The 21,539-nt window shown below is 39.6% G+C and overlaps 1 protein-coding gene across 2 annotated transcripts in view; it reads right to left on the bottom strand.

The window, feature by feature from the left end:
- CNTN6 (contactin 6) overlaps positions 1 to 21,539 on the bottom strand; it is a 130,563-nt gene that overhangs the window by 79,282 nt on the left and 29,742 nt on the right. For both annotated transcript variants that reach the window (XM_059479999.1, XM_059479998.1), the window contains one exon: positions 4,608 to 4,734. In XM_059479999.1, coding sequence (XP_059335982.1) covers positions 4,608 to 4,734 — 127 coding nt within the window. The remainder of the gene's footprint in view (positions 1 to 4,607; positions 4,735 to 21,539) is intronic.

Below are 21,539 nucleotides of genomic sequence, written 5' to 3' on the forward strand. Positions count from 1 at the left end.
TGTCTGCAACATTACCCAGCTGTTTACAGATGTCAAAATACAATTTCTCTTTCAAAGAAAATAAATATTACGTGTTTCAGGAAGGGAATTTTTGTGCCTTTGCCATTAGTCATGCTGGGGTTGAATTTTCCTTGCTCACGTGGGGGCCAAAGGAGGGATAAAGGACTCAGCCACTGAGGGCTGCAGGTTTTGGGGTTGTTAATGCCACTTTAGAGGTGGTCAGCAATCCTAAAATGACACAACCAGGTATTCTCTTCTCCTGATTTTATATCAGAGCCACCTCCTCAACCTTTGTCATCTGTGTTGGTCTCTGGGTGTGATTCCAAGCCCTCCATTGGGAGGAAGGTTCACACAGAAATCGCCAATGGCTCACTTTGGGTTTGGCAGTGCCCAAACCAGGGGCAATCATCTCCTTGTTAATCACCTGAATGATCACAGCATAAAAATGATCCATTTTTGCTTATTTGCAGAGCTCCTGGCAGTGAGGGCAGTTTCTCCAGGGAAAAATTTGAAGTAAACTCACATTTATCCCTGGAAATCTGAGCTGGATACACAGCACAGGATTTTGTCATCCCCATCCCAACCCTCTCTTCACACACCCACACTGCTCAGGAGCTGTTTTTGTGCTGGAGCATTTCCACACTGGGCTCTGAAATGCAATTCTGTGCTCCAAGTACAGGGAGTGCCTTGTCCTCCAGGTGAGCACTTGTTGTTTCAAAAGATAATTACTGATTAAATATGAAATCAATGGAATTCTGTGGGCAAATTCTAATAATGTGAAATCATTTCTTTGGTTTGCTGTCTCCCCTTTCATGGATGAATCCACACTGAAAAAATTGGGTGCAACTCTCAGGAATCCTTCCTACAAATTCCAGCTGATTTTTGGTGTTTCTGTACCTCTCCTCAATTCCTTTTTGATATTTGCTTTAGTTGGTTTAGTTTTGCTGTTATTTTAGGGTATTACCGTTAGCATTTTGCCATATTTCAGGATTTACATATGCTCCAAGTTGTCTAAAGCTTTCCATTTTCTAATCTAAGATATTCTGGTATTTAATTTGCCAGTTCTCTTTAATTTCAGAATCAATCACTGAAATAACTGCTGTCATCATTGCATCGCTCCCAATTAAGATCTATAATTGTTTTTCCAAACAAATGTGAAGACATTGGCTTAGCTGCTGCAAATGAATTCTTCACAGTATCCCCATAATCATTCTAATCACCATGGTACAATGATTATTAAACTTTGCATATAGATCAGGGGTTCAGCTCCTGGTGTGGCTTTTTCCCTAATTAATATGTTTACATCACTGAAGGAAGCGAATTAATGAATTCATGTGGTAGACAATGATTTAATGACTTTATGTGTTCTGCAGTGTATTAATACACAGAAATCTGGATAATTATTTTAGGGAATTTTTAACATGAGTCCCTTAAGGCAGAGATCATCCATGTATTTTTGTGTATTTTTTCATTCAACCATTGGAAAATATTTTCCCTCGGTTATGGGAAATACATTCTGGATTGTTTTTCTTTCACCAATTGTTTCAGAACCTAAACTTTAAAAAATTTCCTATATTCTGATGCTGAATTGATCAGTTCCCTAGGAGCCCAAGGACTGTGAGTGGGAATATGCTCACAGGATTTAATAAATTCTCTTTCCAGCATGCTGCTATAATAAAAATATCAATATTTTTATGACTTCATTGTGTTCTATATTTCTTAGATTATTTGCATTCAAATGGAAATGTCCTGCCAAGCCACCTGAGGCTTTGTTGTAATTGGGAAAAGGATTTGCAAAACCCCCCTCATGTACAGCACTCCCAGTCAGGAAGAAAATGGGAAGTGTAAAAACTCTTTTCTGTGAACAAGGCAGCAGAGGGTGAAGGAGATTTTAATCCCACCCCAGTTTTGAGGCAGAATCTGCACTGAGCCAAGGAAGAGCATCCCAGGAAAAGGACACAAGAGCAGAGCTGCAATTTCTGTGCCCAGGGTGGATTTTTGGGATTACTGGGAATGCTTCTCCAGCTTGATGCAATGATTATCAACATATTTGATGTCATTTGCAAGCCTTGTAGACTTTGTGCTCTGTTCCCTCCCTTTCATTTATGTGCTCCAGTTATCCTCGTGCTGTTGGATTTGGATTGGATTTGCATCTCTTTATCTCCTTTTAGTGCAGAATTCTGGGTTGGGCTGGAATATTAAAATGTTCTTCTAACCAGTGCTGCTTATGCTGCCCTTGGATTTATTTATTTATTGGTTCCATTGACTCCTCCCTGAGAAGATTATGGAGGGGAAAACACCCTCAATTTCCAACTTGCATGAAAATACAGGATTGTGGGATTGCTCTGGGTATTGAATGGAAGTGCAGGAAAAATCAAACAAAAAATGTCAAAATACTGCTGGAAACACTGCAGGGTGTTCATGAATAGGCTGGAAGTAAAAAAAAAAATATATGTAAAATTAATTGAGTTAGTTGGTGATAATTTCTCTGCTGACTATAACCAAAAAAGCTTAAGTGCAAAAAATAATAAATCTAACTTAAAAATCTGTGTTTATTTACCACCAACATCACACCAGGAAACATCTGGAGTAATGTACCTGATAATACAGACAATTTTGACTTTATAAAAAATACATAAGAGATAAAATTACACTTATCAGAACATTTATATAGATTTCTTAATGGTTTCAGAGATGCTTCCATCCATATTTTTGTTTGCAGTGTAATCTGTGTTCTCTGTTACTTCCAAAGGGAAAACTATGCCTCATTTTTATTACTCAGCCCTTCTACCTACATTTCTACACAATTCTTGCACTGTGCTTCTCAGACACACAATATTTTGAGGAGGAGTTGCAAAAAATTCTCACTATTTTTGACAAGTCTACAAGACTAAAAGAGTACCTAGTAAAATCAAACTTTTAGGAAATGCTAAGCATTTTTTATTTCAAGAAAAGGCATTTATCAGCATATTTCTTGATGTAAAAACTGCTAAATAGCAAATTAACTGGAATCTAACTTTCTTCCTGTTGGAGTGGTTCTGTATTTCTGAATCAAAGGGAAACCTCCAGCAGTCCTTGCTGTTCTTTGCCATCACTCAGCAAAGGAGATGATTAAAATTTCATACTGGGCTTGATTTATCTAAAATTGTCGGAACTTTAAATATATGGGCTCAATCCTTATCTGACAAAGGCAGCATTAGCTGTGGTGAAATCAAAGACAAGTGAAAAGCTCCCTGTTCCCTCCAAATCGTGGTGTAATTGCAGCAGTGATTGTCTGATAACTTTTAATTGACCTCAGGGCTCCAGGATCCATCCCCAGATGTTGATCTCATATCCCTGGAGCCACTGAGGCTTTGCAAAAAAAAAAAAAAAAAAAGGGAATGGTGATTAAAAAACAGGGGATTTAATTAATGGGTGGGTGGAAAAAATTTAAGGTAAAATATGGATATCAAATATGGGATGGGGGAGATTTCCCAGCTCTCCTGCCTGGTGGGAGCTGCTGTCTCTGCTCTTTGTGGGTGTGAGGAACCCAAGGGGGATACAAGAGTGCAGGAATTTCCTAGGAAGCTGCTTAAATATGAAACAGAAGGGTGGATGACCTGGCAAGACTTGAAATTCATGAACCAGTTGATGTTCATGTTGAGAACGGGGAGAACAAATGGGCTGGGAAATACGTGAGGGGTTCTACTCATTGGAGGAGAAGTAAAAAGGAAATTAAGGGTTCCTTTCATAAAGGAAATTAAAGACATTAAGGGTTTACTTTCCTAACGCAATGTCTGAGGAAAATCAAGCCATGAAGTCTACAAGCCAAGCTGATAACCAGTGGTGGCCCTTTCTAGGGAAGGCTGTGGTGAGAGCAGTTAAAATCTCTTCAATAAATATTCTCCAAGCATTTGATAGCACATTATTTTCTTTCATGCCTTTCATGAATGATTTATTCTTTATATATAATTTTCCTTCAACTCAACCATTACTTTCCCCATTATTTTCTGAAGAAAGCACAATGTCTTTTTTTCTTTTTTTTCCCCTATATTCTCATCTTTTCCTCTTATCCAGCTTGGATTTCCACATCCTTGGGGCAACAAGTTATATTGTAAATGATGAATCCATAGTTACCAAATAAACAAAAAATCCTCTGTACCAAGGTTTTATTAAGTCACTCTTGTATAGGTATTGGAGCTGTTTCTCTAAACAAACACCATAAATATGAATGTGAAATGCTGGAATTAGAAAAGGGAAGGATGTTGCTCTTCTGCTTTCCAAACATTTATTAATGTATGGAAAGTTTTATCGAGTACAGATGCTCAGTGTTTCCATTCTCCCATTTTTCACAGCTGTTCTGTGGATTCAGAATTAATTCTGTATATTTTTAAATACTTTGGGGATGATTTTCAATTATTTTGTTTTCCTGTGTTAATTTTCTTTACAGCAAAGCAGCAAAAATATTTTCCCTTCATTCCTCAAAATTTACTGTAAACTTTGTATAATCTTTCTCTGAGCACTCAACAGATTTTGGGGTGTTTATCTCTGGTGGTGCACTGACTAAAATACAATTACACAATTCAAAGAGTCCCAGTGAGACAGAATTTCCCCAAGGTTGACTTCACCTGTAGTATGGCAGTGGATATCCTTTAGCTGTGCAGTTCAGGAGGATCTCTGGATTTGCTGAGCCCATGGAATAAGTGATATCATATGGCTCTTGGATAAAAATAGGCCCATGAAGGGTTTCTTCCCCTGTGAAAGAAAAACAATAATTTCAGATTAGGTGTCTTTAGCGTGTCCTTCCACATAAAATTGTCCTTTGGAGTCCTTTGCTTTCAGCTGCAAGGTAAGCTCTGCCATTATACCCACCAGAGAATCCACCTCCAGACACTGGACTCTTAAGGAGGAAATATTTCAAGGCTGATTGATAATAAAATCGCAGAGCTCAGCTGCTGCTGATTTATTTTGCAGGTGACAGTGAAGCCTCTTTGCATGTTTCCCATGGAAGCTCCCAAATGTGCCCATACACCTCCTCCTGGTGCTGTGCATCAGGAAAGGATGGAATTGAGGAATTGTGGAATTGTGGAATTGTGGAATTGTGGAATTGTGGTTCTGGTTTGGTGTTCCCTGCTCACAACAAAATCTCAGGGAATCACTCACCCCCTTCTCCTCTAACCCTTCCCATCCCTTGAGATATTATTTTTGTATATTTTATGTATGATTTTTTTTATACTGGGTTTAGGGTTGTTGACGGGGGTTTTGTTTGCTTGTTTATTGGTGTTTTGGGGGTTTTTCCCCTCCTCTTTCTCAATCATTTTAAAACAGGAGTAGCATTACATAATCAACATTTATATCATATCTAAGATTAAATTGCAAGGCAAACGAGAACTATTTCTTTGTTTCCTGGTGATCTTCCTTGTTCTGGGGAGCAGGGGAGAAGACAATTTGTTCAGCAAACCACGAGGGCAAGGCAGAGCAGCTCTCTGGGATGCTTAAATAATCTTTGTTTCTTGTCCTGCCACTCTTCTGGGTTTAGTGCCTTGACAAATTTGAAGACTTCTTTTTTCGCTATTGCTACAATTGACCCTTTGACTTGTCTTTTCTTAGGGAGGAATTTGCTTCCCTTCTGGGTTCATTTCCTCAGTCCTTGTTACCTTTCCAGAAGAAACTGCCAGGAGAAGTTTTTCTGAAGCCACAAAATGACCCAGGGATCATCGTTCTGCATTTTAAATCCCTGTACCCAACAGGGCCAGTGGTGAACTACCTGATGTACATAAAAACCTCTACTTCACCTCATAAAAATGTAAATATTTTGGTAAACCTGGGATTAATTTCCCTTTTTTTTTCCTAAATGGAATTTAGACTCATTTGTCATTTGCAGACTATTGAATTCTTAATTTTATATCCCCTTCTCATGCCCTTAATGTGTAGAATAAGGACAAAATATTTTACAGCTCCTTTCCAGTGGACGTGCCACAGTCCCTGTCACAAAAATACTGCCCATGAATTTTAGTACAGGCAGCTTCTTGCTGTTGTTTTGTTCTCTCTTTAATATCCTTTCCTCGCTGGCTGATCTGCAGCAGAGAATAACATCAAATTTGTGAGAAATGATGTGCACTCTCAGAGCCAATGGTGTCCTAGGAGTCCATCTCTTATTTATAGAAAAGGTCAGGCTGGTCATTTCTAATTTCCTGATGCATCCTTTTGTGTTTCCTATAGAGAATGGCCATATATTTCTTCTCCATCCTCCAGGTTCAATACAGCCACTATGATTTCTCCAGAGATATACATGACAAATGCATTTTTGTAAGGCTGTTTGCTTTTGTTAGGGTTTAAATAGCTCAGATTTTTTTAAAAATCAATTGGAATATGAATATTTGTTTAAATGTATAGTTTCTATATATAAAAATCATGTGTGAATCCTCAGTATAATACTTGAAAGTAAATACAAACTCTTGTTATGGAATGTTTGATAAGAACTTAAAATGTATTTCTTTATGATGCCAAATCAGTTTGATCTCCTTAAAGACCATAATTATGCCAGCCTGAATTCAAAGCCAAAGCAGAAAAATGAATCATCATTCCTTCATTCATTACATGGTATTGTCTTCAGCCAATCCAGGCATTAACATAGAAAGAGGAAGAGGAGGAACTCTGATTTTCTATAATTATGGAAGGAGCAGGGGGTGTCCCAGTGCTCCCCAGTCACTGCTTTATGGACAGTGGGTGGATATGTCACACTCTGATATTCCTGTCAAATTCAGTTCAAGAGGTTTCACTCAGCCACAATAAATATTTAGATATTTATGCTATTCCTCATCCTGACAGGGAGAAGAAGAACAAATTTGGAGTTCACACTTAAACAACTCCATTTCCAGCCAAATCCTGCTCCCTGTTCTTTCTTGTTTCTGACTCTGGCTGGGTCCATAATCAGCTCCTTGTGAGGTCTCTGCCCAGCTGGAAATGCAAGGGGGAACATTCCAAGAGCAGTTTAGGCTGCAAAGGGAGTATGGATAACTCAGCAGGCCAATATTGTAAATTAGCTGACTTTTATCCCTTTGCTGCACAGATCTTCCTTCCCATTAGGATTTTTTTGCAAAGTGGAGTTGGAATTACCATCACTCCAAGCTGCTTGGTGATAGCAGATAAAATCTGTTTGGTGAAATTGAGGTTGCGCCAGAAAAATCATGATCTATTTGCAGGGAGAGGTTTTAGGTTTTCCTGGGAGAATCAGCTCCAAGGAGCCAAACTCCAGAGGATTCACTGCTCCAGAACCAGGGATGGGGAATTCTGGTGGGCTGGGAGAACACAGAAACTGTGACTGGAAGTGACAAAAGCCAGGTTGGACAAGATTTGGAACAACCTGGGACAGTGGAGAATGTCCCTGTGGGGTGAAAGTGAATGAGTTTTAATGTCCCTTCCAACCCAGACCATTCCATGATTCTGGATGTACCATATCAGAGAAACCTTACGGAGGATCACGAGGAGAAGCTTCTAAATGCAAAACTGCCATAATTCACATAAGCAAACCAGATAAGGAGGAATTTATCCAGGCTATTAAGTTCCAGGAAGGCTGTAAATTCCAGAGGTAGTGAGTTTCTAATGAATCTTTCTTAATGTGCCTTAGATAGAGCTTCATATCTGATCCAAAACATTAATATGACTTTATGGGCCAAAGCTGACACCTGATTAAGAGGCGTCTTTTAAATCAGTGTGATAGTAAAACACCTGTCAGCTCTGGCAAAAGGGATGGGACAGGTGAATTAAACCCTCCCCCCCTCTAATGGCAGCAGAAAAACTATGAAAAATCCAACTTCTTCAAAATCTGTTTAATTTTTCAGCTGAAGATGTGGGTAATTTGTAATGGGAAGACAGGGAGTTTATGGGGTGCACAGATTTTTAAATGTCATGGAGTATTTCCCTGGGGTTTTTGATTGAATCTTGTCAGAAGCAGAATGAAATTATTATTTCCTTCCTCAAAGGCCTGGACCAGGGAGCTCAAGGACTTTGAAAGGAGCTTGACAGATGCAAAATGAGAGGCAATGGATGAGACACTGCTTGGCACCACCTGAAGTAACACACGTCCCTTCAAGGAGTCAGATTTTTACCCTGGGAGAGAAGATGGGGAAAGATGAAGCAGAGAAATGGCCATGAAAATGTTGTGTGGAAAGAAAAACAGCTTGTCAGGAGCACAGGCAGGGTTCCCTCAGTGCCACCCAGTTCTCTGTAGTGAACAGGGACACACAGAAAGGCAGATTGGATCTTGTAGGTTTGAGCAGCAAGAAGCAACTTAAGACCTGCAGGATTTTCCCAAAGGGCCTTCAACTTTCATGTGTTTTCTCCCTTCAGATGTTGATGTACAGAGCTCCAGAGGCACGGGGCTCCTTTCAAGTCTCAGCTTCTGTTGAAAGAGTCAAACTGGGAGTGCTGGTGGAATTCCAGAGTGTCTCTGCTGGCAGACACCAAACCAGGGAGACATTTAGCTCCCTGTGATGTTGGGAGAAGGGGAGGCAGGGATGATTTTTTGCGCACAGGGGAAAGCACTGCTGAAGTCAGAAAAACTCTCAGTAATGATGGGGAATTTGGCACTCAAGCCCAGGGTTTATAAATGCAACTGTTTTTAAAATGACAGGCAAGAGTGCAAGGCATCGCTTGCACAGAATCATGGATTCATTGCAGCTGGAAAAACTTTCAAAGCAACAAATCCATCCATCCATCCATCCATCCATCCATCCATCCATCCATCCATCATCCATTCATCATCCATCCATCCATCCATCATCCATCCATCCATCCATCCATCCATCCATCCATCCATCCATCATCCATCCATCCATCCATCCATCCATCCATCCATCCATCATCCATCCATCCATCCATCCATCATCCATCCATCCATCCATCCATCCATCATCCATCCATCCATCCATCCATCCATCCATCCATCCATCATCCATCCATCCATACATCCATCCATCCATCCATCCATCCATCCATCCATCATCCATCCATCCATCCATCCATCCATCCATCCATCCATCCATCCATCCATCCATGCACCATCCCCACTCAACCACGTTCTCAGCTGCCACATCCACACTTTTTGTGAACACTCCCAGTGATGGTGATGCTGTTCCAATCCTTCAGAGCCCTTTCCATAAAGAAATTTCCTCCAATATCCAATCTAAACCTCCCCTGTCCCAACTTGAGGCCGTTCCATCAGGGAGGCAGTGGGAAAATTGTGCCCCTTCCTTGAGATTTGAAAAATGAGGGCAAGCAGATGGAAGAGGCACAGCTGAAATTTGGCATTTCCCAGGAGCTGGCACTGCAAGTGCCTCTTCCTTTGTCCCCTCATCCCATGTGTGATGGGTGGAAGGTGCCTGTGGCTCCCTTGGAGAACCCCACTCTTGCTTTGAGTTTGGAGATAAAACTTTTATTTAATCAGGGCTCCTCCAGCCCTAAAAGGCGCAAAAATTTGAAATATTTTCAATAAGTTGATTCTGCATCCTGCCAATTTTTTTTTCCTTGAGAAATGAGTCAAATATTCCAATATTTTTCCTGTTATTTAAACAGGATGTCTATGGTGGGGCAGGTAGGGTGAGCTGAGGCTGATGTAGCAAACAACCTGCACAGGTTATGGACTGACTGCACATTTTCCTCAGGTGTGAAAACAAACAATCAAGCTATAAAATACAGATTTTATTCCTAATATAACTTATCGTCAGAATCTAGCATAGAAAATTAGGGTGTAATATATCACAGGTGATAATTATGGAAGTATTATGCAAAAACTGTCATAGTTATGAGAATTATGAGCCTTTTTCAATTAAATATATATAGTGACAAAAGGTTTTGTCATAATGTGATACTCCCAACATTTTTTAAAAGTTTTATAATAACCATTACTGCTTCAACACTTTCTAAGAATATATTTACGTAGCAGTGAATTTATTACTCATCTAGCAGATACACACATTCTAATCCCAGAATAATTTAGGATGGATCCCTAAATGCCAAAATATGACATTTTCTCCTGCTATCACCCTGAGTACAGCAATCAAACTTCAGATTTACAGGACACCATGTTCCATACAAACCCCAAAATATTCCCCAAAGATTCCAGACCAAGAGTTCACGTTGCAGAGAAGGAAAATTGCTCCTAATGGATGGGTTGTGGAGGGCATCAGTGGAGCTGCACTGATTTAAGCTTTCTTCTGGAGATGAGCACAGATTTATGAACAATTCATTGCGGGGATGTGTGGAAAGGTGCTCCAGGAGAGGGGCTATAAATACACAATGTGTCACCTGTATTAATAATGGAATATTTTACTGAAAAATAAACAAACATGTGAGCAACAGGGCTGAAATTCCTACCTGGGCCTGACTTTTTTTTTTTGGCATTATGAAAAGATTTCCCAAAGACTTTGTGCTATTGTGTGAGCTGCAGACAAGTGAAATAAGAGGTGAAAATCACCTTTCCATTAGCGTGGGTGATTTGTTTCATGTCATGAACTTGGGCATGTCCTTCAGATGGAGAACTCTGGTGGAACAGACACCTAATTATGGAGACAAATATCCCTGATGAAGTTGGAGGGATGTGCCTTTCTGATGGATACCAATCCTGACGTGCCCCCTGCTCAATGAAACTTCATTAGTTTTTTGTGTTACTAGGCAAGATGAATAAATAATAATGAACCTTTTCCAGTGGAGAGCACGAACATTTTGTTCACTGTAATTCCAGGTCTGAGGGAGCCCCAGATCCAATGACAGATTCTGTTTGCTGCATTGTGCTCCTGTAAAATTCATCTGGCACTGTTGCCAAACTGACTGAAGGCTTAATTCAATAATTTATGCTACAGGAGAAGATAACAGCTCTATCATTTAATATCCTGCCACTTAAAGAAAGCCAGCACTTTGTTTCTCTCTAACTTTTCTCTGTTTAAAATGTAGCTGTGCTTTGTTCTCTTAGAAGATGGGGAGTAATGAGGCTCAGATGATTTTTGTCATTGGAATTCTGGGTGATGACTCCCAAATTCCACTGATAGATGCTCTGTCAAAGCCTTCCTAATGTGAGAGTGAAACATTGACTTGAATAAGCACATAGCAACATGAGAAACTGCAGTTCTGCTTACACAGAAAATATTGAAAAAAATAGAGGAATTTGGGGAAATTTCAGACCCATTTGAGTCTTTGCAACTCTTCTTTCCCACCCAGGGACTGTGGAGACAGAGGGGACAAAGGAGAATTGCTGCACTCAAAGATCCAGCCACACTGGAATAGAGAGAAATCATGGAAGAGGCCTGTTTGCAAATAATTTTAATTTACTAAAGCAAGCAGTGATTCATCTTTGCTTCCAGAGGCCACACTTGGTAATTCCCACTTATGCTCAACAGCAAAATTGTTGTAATGTTAAGTTGTATTTTGGTTCTGCAGCACTGAGAGTCTCAGACCTTGTAGAAATCCAGATACAATCTCCATTCTACAGCACTATAATGCAGGTGGGTGTTTAAGCTCCTTGTACAAGTTATTTAAATTTGGTTTATTTATTTTGAATTGCTGGAACAAAATGGCTCCTTCCCAGATGCTTGTTTTTCTCACTAGGGCTGAAGCAAGGGGCATGAATAAAACCAGGCAGGAACTAGCTGCAAGACCCTGACATCAGTGATGGTTTTATATGTAGATAACAAGGTTTATATCCTGGGATAACACTTAGAAATAATTGAGATCATGAAGATAATAGAAAAACATGGGGAGACCATTTGTTTTTGTAGCCCAAATTACTGCCACAGCAAAAATTCCTCAGGACACAGAAAGATCTGATATAGAAATTTCAGGCTGCCACCTACTTCTTGCTTTCAGATGATTGATAGCTCAGGAAGAAAATCTTGGGGTATAAATCATCTCAAGCAATGATCCAGGCAAGATTAAAAAACTCTTTATTTTCTTGCATATAATTGAAGAGGAATGCAAGGGATATTTAAAACATTTTAAACCTAAGGCAGGTCCTGATTTAAATTAGATGATTCAGGCAGGATATTATCAACATATTTATTGTATTGACTGACTGATTCACATGCATTTGTCATCATAGTACTGGCATCCATTTGAAGGATCAAAGCTAAATTTGGAACTTAAAGTTTTAGAAAAAAATCAGTCCTTCTTAACCAGAAATCAAGTTGGAAAATTGACAATTGGTCAGTGAAGATCTACCTGAGATAGATCAGACCTTGTGTAGCTTTTTTGTGCCTGTTTGGGTAAGATGAATTTTCCTGGCCAGCAGCACTTGCAGATCTGCCTCATCTTTATGAGGCAGAATATTTATGTTAAATTCTTATTTTGGCATCCTGGCAAAAAAAAAAAAAAAAAAAAGAACAAAAAAAAAAAACCCAAAAAACATCTCAACTATCATAAGCAGCAAAAGGGAAATAGAGATTTAAACAGCAAAATGTGCTTGGGATTTCACTGGACATAATTTTATCCTTTGACTCCTCCTGCATTCCAGAAAACAGGGAGGTGCAATCACTCCCCAGGAAAAGGCAGGATCATCCTCTGTTGTGGAAAATATCAGGCAAGGAAAATATAATTAGCATTGAATATTCTGTTATTGTGTCTAGCCCGCTGAAAGCTCCCAGGCACTTTCAAAATAAATAGAATAAACAGAGATGAATGAAACTGAACTCTGCTAAATATCATCAATGAGGATCTGCTTTATTACTGGCAATTAAGAAGGGAAAGTCAAAACACAAGCTCTCATTATCACTCATTGATTAAAACCCAGTTAGAACATTGCAATCCCAACCAGCCCACTGCTCTGCTCGTTCTGCATTTCAGCACTGAAAACAGCACAATATTTCAGAAATAATTAGGAGCACAGAGTTAGTGATCAGCCCTAATGTTCCCCAATAAAATTGCCAAAGCAAATGATTATGGATCAGCCAAAAGACACTATTTGAAGCCATCATCTTTTGTGGCTCTTTAATACCTTCATGATGATTTTTTTCCTAAGTAAACGCAAATGAAGTTAAAATCCTTCCAATAATGCAACCCTGGAATTTAGCAGAAGTCACAAGCATAACTTTACAAATGCTCTTTTTTTGGGAAATGACTGCCAGCCACTGAGTACTCAGGCAAATTTAGTCTCTACTCTCTATTTTAGAGGAGCTAATATCAACATTTCTGATGTAGAGCAAGCTGGGAATGTCTCACTGTCAAAATCACTGTGTTTTTCCATTCAAGGAAAAATGACCTTTATCTGATGTGTTCTACAAAAAACAACAAAAAAAGAAATGACAGCATAAACAACAAAACAAAAGGCAGCTGAAAGGAGGGGGAAATGCAGGCTGATAGGGCTGCTCTGAAATTCTGCCTTGGAGCAGAGCTGGAAAACGAAGGGTCAGCAGGAAGGGCTGTGAGCCAGGGACACGTGAGGTGGAAATGTTGCTGCCCAAGTCAGCAGGCTGAAAATCCAGGGAAAATTGGAAATTATCCCGTTTAAATACTCTTTCCTCTCCTAATGTCAATGTTTGATGCCATTTTAAAGCTGCACAGGAACAGCAGCAGTAGCTCAAATTTGGGGTTTGAGGTGTCCCTGTTAACCCTTCCCAGGGTCTCACCCAGAGAGGAGCCTGCAGAACACGGAATGCCAGACCATGGGAGGAGTTTGCACCATTTGTCCTCCTGTACCTCCTGTGCAACTTCCCAGAGGGAAACCAGAGCCTGAAATGCTTTTCATGAGCAAATATGAAAAATTCCCTAATTCTGGCAGCTGTTCCTCAGCCAGTGCCATTTCAGCTGCTCCATCACCCTCTCACCTCCTCCCTTTTATCTCTGCTTTCATTATTTGTTAAAATCCAGCCATTTTAGGAAACAGGAATGATTTATTATTAAAAAATACTATTTTCATCCACTTTTACGAGTTGTAATTTCCAATTGAGCCTTCTCCTATTCTATCGTCAAAATTATTTCACAAACCCATTTTTTTCCAGCTGGGATTTACATTGATCCCTCTACACTTTGGGTTCTACCCTTTCCCATTATTTCACTTCAACTCCCTGGTTTTTAGGAAGCTCTTAAAAATTAATTTATGTCTTTTTCCCACCTGGGAACATTCAGAAAGGACATAAGTTCAGGAGAAAAAGTGAGTCCAGGTTTAGGACTTCTCAGTCCATTGAGTTTCTCTGTGATTTTTATAGAATTTCGCTGCTTGGGTTGGAAAAAGAAATAAAAATCAGACAATCTACAGCAGGAATAGCCTGATGGGAGCTTTAGCACCGGGCCAATAATGAAATGCAGGGAAAACATTTCATATCTATTACTTTGGGGTAATTTTTCTCTAATCCAAAAATCACAAAACCGCTGTAATTCTGCGGAAATCTCGCATACTTGGCTGGCATATTTTCCCCAGCTCTAGGAGGAACTGATAACAGGCTGCTGAATTACTGCTTAATAAACCACTAAATGAGTGCCATCCAAGATAACGGGGCATTAAATGACGGCTATTCAGGGAAAAAGTAGAAGTGCAGAGAGAAATGCAAGAGGACTCTTTGCATAGAGGGAAATTGGATTAGTCATCTCATCTCTGCCAGTGGTGGAATTCAAACTGCAGCAGATTGGGGGAAAAAAAATTATGGAAAGTGTTTTGATGCCAAAGAAAGGAGGACACTCCATGTAGGGGCTGCTTGTCATTGCCTGAGCTGGGACAGAGTGTTAAAATTGTGGGTGTAATGTGAGCAGTGAAATGTAATAAATGCAAAGACAAAATGAAATTAAACAGAAAGGTGAAATCCAAAATGGGGAAATAATATACCAGTGAGATTATTAAAAAAAAAAAAAAGAAATCAAGAGGTGTTAATAAATACAACAATATATTAATTTTAATATATATAATGCATAATGTATAATGGATAATATATAATATAGTATATAGTATATAGTATATAGTATATAGTATATAGTATATAGTATATACTATATACTATATACTATATACTATATACTATATACTATATACTATATACTATATACAGTATATACTATATACTATATACTATATACTATATACTATATTAGTATATAGATATAGTATATGGTATATAGTATACAGTATATAGTATATACTATATACTATATACTATATAGTATGTATTATATAATGTATATTATATTAATATATACATTATATAATTTATTTTTAATAATAAAAATAAATCAATAAATATAGAGATTATGGAGATTTTCAGGATGTGAAGGCAAAAGGACAAGTGTTGAATTCAGGCTGGATCATTGAACTACACAATGGTTTGAGTTGGAAGGACCTTAAATCCCATCCAGTGCCACCCTTCCCATGGGCAGGGACACCTTCCACTGTCCCAGGCTGCTCCAAGCCCAACCTGGCCTTGGGCACCTCCCCGGATGGGCAGCCAGCCCTTCCCTTTTTCCCAGTTTTCTATGGGATTCAGAGTTGAAGTTCCTGTCCTTCCCCAAGGATCCAGCCCCGATCACAGCCCAGAGGTGTGTGAGGAGCTGCCCTGTCCCTGCCATCCATCTCAGCCTGGTGCCATCCATCTGCAGCAGAACGTGTCCCACAAGGCTGCTGAGAGCACATTTGCTTGACTTGTGGTGCTTGGGAAATTGTGTCCTCCTGAGTGATGGCCACGGCTCAGCATCACCAGCAGAGTTATGACAAATCTGCCCAAGGCCGTATTTCTGGGCAGTGGCATAATCAATGATGGATTCAGCTCTAATTTCGGGAGATTTAGACTGCAGAGTTTCAAAGCAAAGAGAGGAGGGTGTTCCATGTTCCCTCTCCTCAATAATTGCATCCTGCTGAATTTACAACACGTCCTATTTCACCACATTCATTTTCTGTGTGTTTGTGTTTTCACATCCCTAATATCTTGAAAACTATGTAGACATCTGGTAAAATGTCAGCGCAACACAATAAATGTTTGTTTGAGTATTTTGATTTGAGTGGACATCCACCTTTGGGCTGACAACAATTTTCTTGTCTCAATTCCTCCTCTAAATTAGTTGTGCCTATGCACAAGCATTCTACACATATCAAACTGGGACAGAAATGTCCGTTCAGGTTGGGTTTCCTTAAAGTTTGCATGAATTTCTGTTGGTCCTGTGGTTCAGATTTTTATCCAAAACTCTTAACCCAAGTTATTTCAAGGCACAAATATGAATCAGGCTGGATTCTGTTCACAGGATTTTGTTCTTTTCCATACAAATTCTAGGTGCTCACCTTTCAGGTCACCCTTAATCTGTAAATATTTTATTTTAAATTAAGAACTTGGATATTTCTCTAGGAAGGAGAGGTTTAATAATACGTAGATATTTCTGCTCTCTAAATCTCACTGTGCACTCTTAGTTTTATGTGATTATTCTCAGATTCTCTGAAGAAAAGACATTGTTGTTCCCTGCCAGTGTGCACTGAAAGTCAGTGGCATCACTGGCAATAAAACCATTTTAATTTGCAGCCAGACTGGTGGGATATTAATGAGGTTTACCTTTCTTTAAGGCAAATTTGTGGAGTACATGTGCAGCACCATTTTAATTGAAGCACCACACATAATTTCGTGTATCGCCAACTTATCTCCTGGAGAGGCTGGGGGTTAATTGAGTGAATAAAATAAATGTAGACTAATTAGGAGATGACAAGTTATAGCTGATAAGGTCACTTGTCAGGCAAATATGAATTCAATATCTGTTGCATAAAATGTTACATTTTCTCTGGCCTAGAGCAAACTATTTGTGTGTTGCAAACTCACAAATGTACAAGGAAGACACAGAGAAAAGTCTTTTATTTCTGCCATGTTCAGTGTAAATCAAAATAAATCTAAATAGAAACAGAAGTTGGAGGTATCACATTATATTCTGATTTAAATTGCATTATACCATCAGTGATTTTAGTAGCTTTAGACTAATATGACTGGAATATGAATCTGATTAATGCTCAATAAGTTACTAGAGATTAACCCCTACAGTTTTGTTGACATTGTATTGATACCCATTTTTTTATAAGCTGTAGGAAAAATAATAAATCATCAAACCCGATTTGGCATAAGTGTATGAAGTGAGACAATGTTAGAGGATGAAGAAATTGCATTCCATAAATCACATGGGGGCTGGGGGGAAATCCTTTCTGAGGATTAAGCCAAAGTTTGGATAGATTTTACTGTAAAGCACACTAAATTTTTTAGGGTGAGATTGAGACTATCCCAAGGTTTTGGGGTGGCAGCCTGGGCAGCTGCTGGGCAGTGAAACAAAACAAACCCAGCGTGGCCAAGAGGATGAGTCCAATGCCCCAGAGGAGAGGCCACTCCCAAGGGACAATGTGCTCTGATTTTTTCACAGGCTGCTCCTTCCCCAGACAATTCTCCCAAATGATAACGAGCTTGGCATCTGCTTTTAGGGAATTCTGGTGGTAAAAAACCCACCCAGGCTGGAGTGCTCAGAAATAACCTGCCAAGGAAATAACCTTTCCTTGTCTTTGCAGTGGTGCTGCAGTGGTGCCTGAATCCCTGCCTGCCCCAGAGCCTTTCTCCCTGGGATGCAGGGATGCTGCTGGAGCTGGGGGTGCTGAGACCTGGCACAGGTGCCCAGAGCAGCTGTGGCTGCCCCTGGATCCCTGGCAGTGCCCAAGGCCAGGCTGGACAGAACTGGAACAACTTGGGATAGTAAAAGATGTCCCTGCCATGGATGGGGCTGGAAATAAATGATCTTTAGGGGCCCTTCCAACCCAAACCATTCTGATTCTGTGATTCCCTGATTCTTCCCACAGCCATTTATACCCAACCTGAAATCCCCAGATAAAGCCCAGCGACCAAGATTGTCTCTTTAAACTTTACCATTAATTTCTGAAGATCAATAAATTAAAACCAAATTAATATTCGTGGGAAGAATCCCTTTTCTACCTCTGCCACTGTGTAAAACCTTGGGAGAGCCGATATAAATAAATACAGATATAAACTGGCACAGGTGCCCACAGCAGCTGGGGCTGCCCCTGGATCCCTGGCAGTGCCCAGGGCCAGGCTGGACACTGGGACAGTGGGAGGTGTCCCTGCCATGGCAGGGGTGGCTCTGGATGAGGTTTTAGACCCCTCCCAACCCAAACCTTTCCATCACTCTCTGATTCCATGGCAGAAGAAAGTTGAAGCTGCTGCCTGTGTGCACAGGTTTGTTTGCAGAGCAGCTCCAGCACAAATATCTGCACCTTTTCCACCCCTTTTTTTACACTCCCCTAAAATGGCAGCAGAAAGAACTGTGCAGAAATAAACCCGTTTTTCTCTGCTTTTCCTCAAACTGCTGCAATGTTCAGGACATGTCAGAGGTTCTGTCACTGGGAGAGAGCCCTGCTAATGCCAGGCACACACCAGGAACCCCCTGGCCATTAATGTGAGTTCTCACTGGCGACTCAAGCACGACCTTTGTGCGTCTCCTGTTTGTTTGGCACCAAAGTGAGCACAGTTCCCAGGCAAATAACGAAGAGCTGCTGCTGCTCCAGAGGAAATATTGCCCCAGCAAACAGTGTGACAGATCTGATCTCACAGAGAGGACAATTTAAAGCTACAGCGATTTCCTTGCTGATACCTTGAAGAGCTGGAATTTTTCAGTCACCTCTCACTTTTCCCTCAGAACTCTCCTCCCTCTATTGTGTTTGGAAGCACTGAGGACAATTATTCTGTTCCTAAGGAGCTCCGGGGCTGCAGTGAAAGGTGCATTTGTCATTACAAATATCTTTGTCCACCAGAACTTTTCATTGCCACCAAGAGCAGCTCCCACCGAGTTTGATTAAAAGACCTGATTTCTGAGCCGAAATGAGTGAGTTACAGGTAATTAGAGCAGGCTGAAAAGCAGGAGGATGATGTTTGGAGTGAAACAATGTCACACACAGTGCCTTAATTAGCAGGAAAAGTGATTTAGCAAAGTAATATTCTAATTCCAAACCAATTGCTACAAATTATTAATAACAATAAGCATGGAATAACCAAGATTCACTAACAATGAGATGCAATATCTGTCACAGGAAAACATAGGGCCCCTTTCATAATGAGATTGTGATTAGAATAGAACAATAAAGCAGATATTAATATTGAACACAGGACAAAATACTGGCTATGCTATAACCAGGAGGGGGAAAGTGCTATTGCTAAAACTATACAAGAGTCTAAAAATCAAATATATCAAAATAATGTTTAAAATGCTGCAAAGCAGGAGGGAATTCAGGCAGTGTCTGACCCAGAGGACAAGGATTGGCGGCTCTGGGTGGCCTTGGCACACAAGGGGAAGCGCAGACCCATGGAAATGGGGGCTGCACGTCCCCCTGTGCCTGAGCTCTGCCTCCACACCCCAAATTTGCCCTCCTGCTCCCCTCTCACCTCCTGCAGGAGCAGCCTTGGGGAGCTTTATCTGCCTTTGGATGGTGATGGTGATAACTGTGCCAGCAACCACAGCAATTGCTGAGATAAATCCTCGCTTGGCGCATGTGGGGCTGCTCCTGCAGCTCCTGCAACTCTGTAATTCCATGACAATTAAACACTGCTTTTAATTTTTAATTTTTTTAAGAGTTTAATCCTAAATATGAATGGAGTAATAGAGAAAAGGGGTGTTCTGGAGGATGAAAAACAAATGTAAGGTAAATAAAAATAATCCATTCACATTTTTACTGGCTGGCTCAGGACTATAATCCAGTCTCCTGGGAAATGTGTGGTTGGCCTGTGATTTCCATTGTTTTGGGAGCTAAAACTGGGAAAACTGTGGGACCTGAATATCACAGAGCAATGAAAGAAGAGCTTTCCTCTTGGCCCAGCTGTGGCAGCTTCAGAGAGAAGCTACCCCAGACACTTCCATCCATCCAGCTGGAAAACCCAAATTTCCCTCCCACTGTCCCAGGGCTTCCCATCCACACTCCATAAGTATTTTTTTGTGGCAATCACCAGATTTCCTCTTGCAGACTGGGATGAAAAAACACCTCCTGAACCCAAGAGGTTTATTTTGTAATGTAGCCACCATAACCACAGCCTAAATCATCCTGAGGGGTTTGAAACCACTCTGGGAGCTCAAATTCTGTGACAACCACATTTTCTGACCCAGGCAAGTGCCAATAATAATAATAGCAATAGTAATAGTAATAGCAATAACAATAGCAATAGCAATAGCAATAGCAATAGCAATAGTAGAAGTAGTAGTAGTAGTAGTAGTAGTAGTAGTAGTAGTAGTAATAATAATAATTATTATTATTATAATTATTATTATTACTATCATTATTAATTTTTATATTTTATATAATATATAATTGTATATTATCGGTTTAATAATAAATTTTATTTTTATTATTATTTACTCTTGGAAATAATATTTTATGTTATAATATTTATTAATATAATATATTAATATAATATATAATAATATAATATATAATAGTTATAATAATATTATAATAATTTTATATATTTATTTATGTATTTAATGTAATACATAATTATATATTATTGTTATAATACTTTTTTTTAAAGTCCTTTTTTAATACATTAAAAAAGGGGGGTTTTTAAATGATACATTTTTTTAAAAAAATTATTTATTTTTTGCTGCCAAGAGGCCAAAGGAGAAAACGCCGATTTTTGAAACCCCCAGCTGGGGTGGAACTGTGGCAGCGAGATTTCCCCAGGAATGTCAAGTAGCTGTGAACGCAGTGAATTCCAAGAAGTTTTCAATGTTAATTCCTGCTCAACAAAAAGCACACACATAAACAGCGATCAATAGGCGCTAAATGAAAAAGAAGTAGCAAATCAATAACCCCAGACGTTTTATTTTGCAGCTTCTGCAAACAATGGGAGGGATGATCAGCCTGTGATTGCGTGGAAGTCGCAGATATTGTTGCAGCACTTCAAAGTTTGTGGGCAAGATCTTCACCCGTGTCAGGTTTGCATGTCAAAATAAAGTTAATTTTTTGGGGAGTTTGTTTGGTTGGTTTGGTTTTTTAGGGGTTTTTTAAGGAGTTTTGGGGTTTTGAGGTTTTCTTGGGGGGAGCTTTTTTGTTTGTTTGTTTGTTTTGGGGTTTGGGTTTTTTTTGCATTTCTTTGGTTTGGTTTGGTTTGGTTTTTTGGTGGGGTTTTTTTTTGTTTTGTTTTGTTTTGGGTTTTTTGCATACCCAAGGTCTGATTTCTGGGGAAAAAAAAAAGAAATTCCCATTTTTGCTAGGGGAAAATTAGACTCCAGCTGGGTTTCTCTCTATTTCATGTAGGACACAGATGATCCTTGAGGTCCCTTCCAAGCCAAACCCTTCAGTGACTCCATGATTTTATGGTCATCATTCTCTCCATAATAAAATCTGAGGTTTCAAGTGTCCATTCTTCAATTAAGCCATTGGCTGTGGAGATTAAAAGGGAGTGGATTTGGTTCTCAAACTCAAAAAAATCCATGTTGGTAACTCTAAAATAGGGAATCTCAAAATTCAGCTTCTCTGGGCAACCTGTGCCAGGGCCTCAACCATTTTAGGGAATAATTTATCTCTCAAATCTGATCTAAACCTACTCTTTGTTTAAGCAATTACT

The sequence above is a fragment of the Ammospiza nelsoni genome, chromosome 11 (genome assembly GCF_027579445.1).
Source record: "Ammospiza nelsoni isolate bAmmNel1 chromosome 11, bAmmNel1.pri, whole genome shotgun sequence".
Taxonomy (NCBI): Eukaryota; Metazoa; Chordata; class Aves; order Passeriformes; family Passerellidae; genus Ammospiza; species Ammospiza nelsoni.